Raw genomic sequence first — 5,766 nt, 5'->3', positions numbered from 1 at the left:
TACCCGAAGGTCCCAGCTGCATTCATAACGTTCTCACAGTGAAAAGAAGAGCAAGATCACAAGGTTGGTTTGATATTCTTTCATTGTTTGTAGCAAACATGCTTGTATGATATATAAATTGTCAATATATATCCTTGGCCTTCTTCCCATGCTCTTCAAGAATCGTGGAAAGAAAAGCCAACTAGTACAAATTCGTTGTTTGCAAGACCGATAGCAGTATGTTTTATGTACGCTTCTAATTTATATGGTTGCACTTTTTTCCAGGGTCTTCTAGAACTATGGAAAGAAAAGGCAAGAAGCAGCGGTCGGATCCTTCTGTGAGTAATTGCTCGAAGTTTCTTACTCTGAAAAAAATGATACTTATTGAGGCATCAATTACTATAGGCATAGGGAATGGAGATATTGATGTATCTAACCGGGAACCTCTTGAATAATTTGTACGTATGGAATGCCTCGAAGGAATGTTTACATTGGAGAAAGGTGGAACACTAAATCATCTCCATTTTCAAAGGGTCATTTCTATGATGTCGCCCTCTCTAATAAGTATTAGCAAGCTCATAAAAAGATACATGCAATGGGTTTTCTTTAAGGTTGAAGGAGGATTAGTTATGTGTAGAGGCTTGCGTCAAATACATATGCATACTTTGGAAGGTATGGTTTGGTACTGCATGAAGGATCTCCACAAAAGCCATTTCAATTTTTTTTGCCACAATATTTCATGTGAAGAAATAAGTCGTGGACGTCAACTATATGCCCTATATGGTCAAGGAGATCTCAAAAACAAGGTATGCTTATCACTAGTGAATCTCTTTGAGCGTGCATACGTCTTCATGGAAAATTACATTCCAAATAAGTGTGGTGCAACCCTTGAGAACACTCTACTTCGAATGGTGTGAACCGGCAAATACTATCCTGCTGCATCATGGATAATACCAAGTAATGGCATCGATAGAAAAGAGCTTCATCGAGATGAAAATCCCACACCTCACAGAGTGTTGTGACATGGAAACAATTTTCTACATGGATACACCTGCAAGAAGGTATTTCTATGGAGCAAATAAAGAAGATGAAAATGATGCAAATGATTGACTAAACGAAGAAGGTAATCATGAAGGCAGTCGTCAGTTGGTGTTGATGCTGAGGATGGTGTTGAAGAAGAAGAAGACTACATTGAAAATTACTTGTCTGTTCAAGAAAAAACCTCAAAATTTAAAGAGGCAATAAGACTATGTCCCCCTATCCCCTGCTACAAGAAAATATGTAGGACTACCTAAAGATGATGCTTGCTTTCTCTAGTTCATGTAGACAGTGTCATCATCTTAAATTTTATGCTATGCTTTTACATGTAAAAATGTCCATCATCCCTGTCTTGTGTGCACTTTGTCTCGAGACTGCTTTCCACAAAAGCCCTCTATGTTGGCTATATTATTGCTGTTTTATTTTTTAAATTCGGCTCCATGGGAGTAATTTTTTCCTATAAATAATATGTCTGATAAAACAATATATATGAAAATGTGTAATCGAACAAAAATTAATACAAAATACAAGTCATGTTCTAAAGTTGAATTATGGGGTTGTAACTTTGTAATAATGGATGAAATGCAGGTTCCCTCTCAAGTATGTCCCGGTAACATCTAAGCTGTTCGAGCAGCGGGATGTCGTGTTGATCGTTTGAAGAAGGTTCCCTCTCAAGATTCCCCGTAACATCTAATTCCATTGACGATCGAAGCTGTTCGAAGCAGCTAGATTTCGTGTTAATCGTTTTTTCTTTCATTACGAAGTTTAAAGAAAAGGAAGGAGGGAGTGGGTGGGGCGAGAGAGAGAGAGAGAGAGAGCTTGCTTTCCTGTTTTTTTAGTGAGAATCGCCTGGTGAATCATAACAAGATTCAAAGCTTACCCGAGCTGAACAGTTCCTGTCCTGCACTTCTGATGGCATGCCCAAAAGCTTTAACCCTTTGTAGAAAGCCATAGAATGACTGGGTTCAAAAGCTTCTGCCCATCAATTCTTGTCAAGCGCTTGTGCAGGGCTTAGTGTCGGTAGAGTGCAAGTCCAACAAAAGGGTCTACACACTCTATTATTGGTCGCACATTCAAACCCCATGGTTTCTTGTAGGTTTTGAAAGAAAGAGGAAGAAAATAAGGGAGCACAAGCAAAGCACTATGCTGTGGACATGTCGGAGGGGTATGGCGGTGTTGATGTGCAATGCATTTTTAGTACAAGTGACAGCATCTGAGACGATGGGGCGAGCCGAGACAATGTGCACTGTACCTTACATTTTGACCACAAGTTGTTGCACAACCATGCTGTGGACAGCAATGTTGATGTGCAATGAACCTTGGTTTTTGGTACAAATGGCAGGATCTGAAGCACCATTACGACAATAGTGGTGATAGTTCAAAGTACAAGTGGTGGAGCAATGGACATGCTTTCTTTTCATGGCACGGTGGATGGTTACAATGTGTAATGAGCCTATAAGTGGTAGCATCTGAAGCACAACTTTCAATTATCTAGTGATGGTAGGGCTGACCTTAAGCAACCTTGTGAGAGGTTTGGAGTGCAAGTGCTAGCATCTGAAGCACCAACTACAGCAATCAACATGCAGTTCTATGGTCATGGCAGCGATGTGCGTTGAGCCTTAGGTAGGTTTGGAAAACAAATTGTAGCATGTGAAGCTCAGCTTCAGCTCAGGACAGGCACTTTTGCAACAGGGCCAGCAGGCCGTAACAATGTGCAATGGGCTTTATATGTGGAGTACAAGTAGCATATGAAGTGCAACCACCGCAAGGAAACATCCATTTAGAGATGCTGATCGCAGAGGAGGCATTTTCTTTTCTCAAATGGCCAGCCCAGCCGTTTTCAGAGGAGGATATCATCTGCACCTTGCAGACATGCCGGAAGAAAAGAGATCCACTACATGCCAAGAATTTGCACAAGCAACTGTGCTATCATGGCTTAGAAGCTCATCAAGCACTTGGGAACTACCTTGTCCCTATGTTTGTGGAATGTAGTAGGGTGTCTGATGCTCAGCAGGTTTTTAACAGGTTGGCTCATCGAAATGAGTTCTCTTGGACTTCCCTTATACAAGGATGCACTGATAGTGAGAATTATGAGCATGCCCTTATCTTATTTAAGAAAATGCAGGAGGATTGTGTGGGTCCTAGTAAGTACACATTTGTGGCTTTACTTAAATCTTGTGCTAAGCTGAGGTGTGTTGAAAAAGGACAAATAGTGCACACGGAGATTGTAAGAGAGGGGTATGAAAGGGATCCTTTTCTCAACAGCACTTTGGTGGACATGTATGCGAAATGTGGATCACTTGCAGAAGCATGGAAAGTCTTTGACCAGCTGCCAGATCGAAGCATATTCTCATGGACAGCACTCATTGCAGGGTTTGCTGAACATGGGCATGGTGAGCAAGCACTTAAATGTGCAGAGCAAATGCAGCAAGATGGCTTGTCTCCAGATGCAGTGACAATTGTTTGCATCTTGAAGGCCTGTGGCATCGTAGGAGCTATAGACAAGGGTCGTGAAATGCATGCTGAGATTGCCAAAGAAGGGTATGAGAGAGATCCGTTTGTCTGTAGCATTTTAGTGGATATGTATGCTAACTGTGGCTCACTGGTAGAAGCACAGGAAGTATTTGACGAGCTGCCAGTTCAAGATGTAGTCTCATGGACTGCACTTATTTCAGGATATGTGGAACATGGGCTTGGTGAGGAAGCACTGCATTGCCTTGAACAAATGCAAGTGGAGGGAATCTCTTGGAACTCTGCCACATTTGTGTGTGGCTTGAAGGCATGTAGTAGCACACGAGCGATAACCAGGGGTGGAAAAATACACATTGACATTGTTAAGCTGGGAGTTGAAAGAGATACTTTCTTAGGCAGCACTTTGGTGGACATGTATGCCAAGTGTGGGTGTCTGGTTGAAGCACAAGACGTGTTTGACAAGCTGCCGGTTCAGGATTTAGTTACAAGGACTGCTCTCATTGCAGGGTACACTGAACATGGGTTTGGTGAAAGAGCACTAAGTTGTTTGGATCAGATGCAACTGGAAGGCATATCGCCAAATGCTGTGACATTGATATGTTGCTTGAAATCTTCTGGTAGTATTGGATGCCTAGAGAGGGGTCTAGAACTACACACCAGGATCATGAAGGAGGGACTCGACGAAGATCCCTTAGTTGGCAGCAGCTTGGTGGACATGTATGCTAGTTGTGGTTTACTTGCAGAAGCACATCAAGTGTTTGAAAAGCTGCCAGTTAGAAACTTGGTTTCCTGGACAGCCCTATTAGCAGGGTATGCTGAGCACGGGGTCAGTGAGGATGTGCAAACCTGTTTTCAAGAGATGCAGCTAGAGGGTGTGCCGCTCGATGCAGTCTCTTGGAACACTTTGATCTTAGGTTACGCTGAGGGAGGGAAAAGTGATGAGACTCTTAGTGTCTACACAAGAATGCAAGAGCAAGGTCTTGCACCTAATAATGTGACTCTAATGAACATTTTGAAAGCATGTGGCAACATAGCAGACCTAGCAACTGGAAAATTAATCCATGTTCAGGCTCTTAGTTTTGGTAACCTTGAGGCTTCTGAAGTGAACTTGGCCAATGCTCTGATTGACATGTATGGAAAATGTGGGAACATGGGTGAGGCACAGAAGGTGTTTGATGCATTACCTACAAAAGACCGCGTGACCTGGAATTCATTAATCATGGGATACAGTCGTGAAGGAGAGAGTCGTTTCTTTTTTCAGCTTTTTGAAACAATGGCAGAGCAAGGGGTGCAGCCAGATTGGATTACTTTTCTTAGTATTCTTACTGTATGTAGCCATGCTGGTTTGTTGGATGAGGGTCAGAACTACTTCGAGACCATGGGCAAAGACTTTTCTCTCAGTCCAAGGATCATGCACTACAATTGCATGATTGATCTCCTTGCCCGTGCAGGTCAACTCGACGAGGCCCTGACGATGCTGGAAAGAATGCCTTTCAAACCTGATCCTGTGACATGGAGCATTTTATTGGGTGCTTGTCGGAACTTGGGTAATTTAAAGCTTGGTAGACGTGCCTTTGAGTATGCTGCCAGATTGGGTGAAAAGCATGGGGCAGCATTTATCCTGATGTCCAACATCTTTGCAGAGGCCAACACATGCTAAAATATCTAATTTTCTGGGTGATGATTGGATTCAGATGAGTTGTAAATCAAAATACACTCGTACACGCATGCATGCATGCCTTCTTGAGATCGAGGTGTTTTAACATATGATGCTGACTGAAACACATGCGGGCAATGCTGGTGAGGTGTCTCATTTAGAGGCAGATGCGCGTCTCAAGAATCTGCTAGAAGCTGTGAATAAGCTTTTGGAAGAATTCATGCTTTGTGCATGAATGTGGTGACTTGCAAGATGTTGAACTGCCTTGTAACATGGGTGCTTGCCGGACCGTGTATATGGCATTGATTGATTGCGATTAGTGCCTAATCATAAACTTAAAGCCATGCACAAACTGCATCTTCTTCATGCTCGATACACAATAGATAGATGACCTAATCTGCCATGTATTTATTACTAACATGAAATATATACAATGCTGAATAGAGATAGTCAATGGTAGCACTGCTTCTACTCAAATGATAACTGACTGATCTTCAATGAATGAATATGGCTAAGGTATAGACTCTTGTCTAATGTTGGTGAGTTGGCTACCAACTAACGACCCTAAAATATTGTCCAACTAAGTGTGTTCACACAATAACCCAATAATCCAATAACTC

The 5,766-nt window shown here is 42.3% G+C and overlaps 1 protein-coding gene across 1 annotated transcript; it reads left to right on the top strand.

Moving 5' to 3' along the window:
• Positions 1-2,734: 2,734 nt before the first annotated feature.
• On the top strand, positions 2,735-5,149 carry LOC147632660 (pentatricopeptide repeat-containing protein At3g16610-like). Its single transcript, XM_086807030.1, has one exon. The coding sequence runs from the start codon at positions 2,735-2,737 to the stop codon at positions 5,147-5,149; it is 2,415 nt and encodes an 804-aa protein (XP_086663156.1).
• Positions 5,150-5,766: the final 617 nt, after the last annotated feature.

Source organism: Cibotium barometz, chromosome 13 (assembly GCF_041138505.1).
Source record: "Cibotium barometz isolate CiBa-2024 chromosome 13, ASM4113850v1, whole genome shotgun sequence".
NCBI classification, from domain to species: Eukaryota; Viridiplantae; Streptophyta; class Polypodiopsida; order Cyatheales; family Cibotiaceae; genus Cibotium; species Cibotium barometz.
This window is presented reverse-complemented; position numbering and strand designations above follow the sequence as displayed.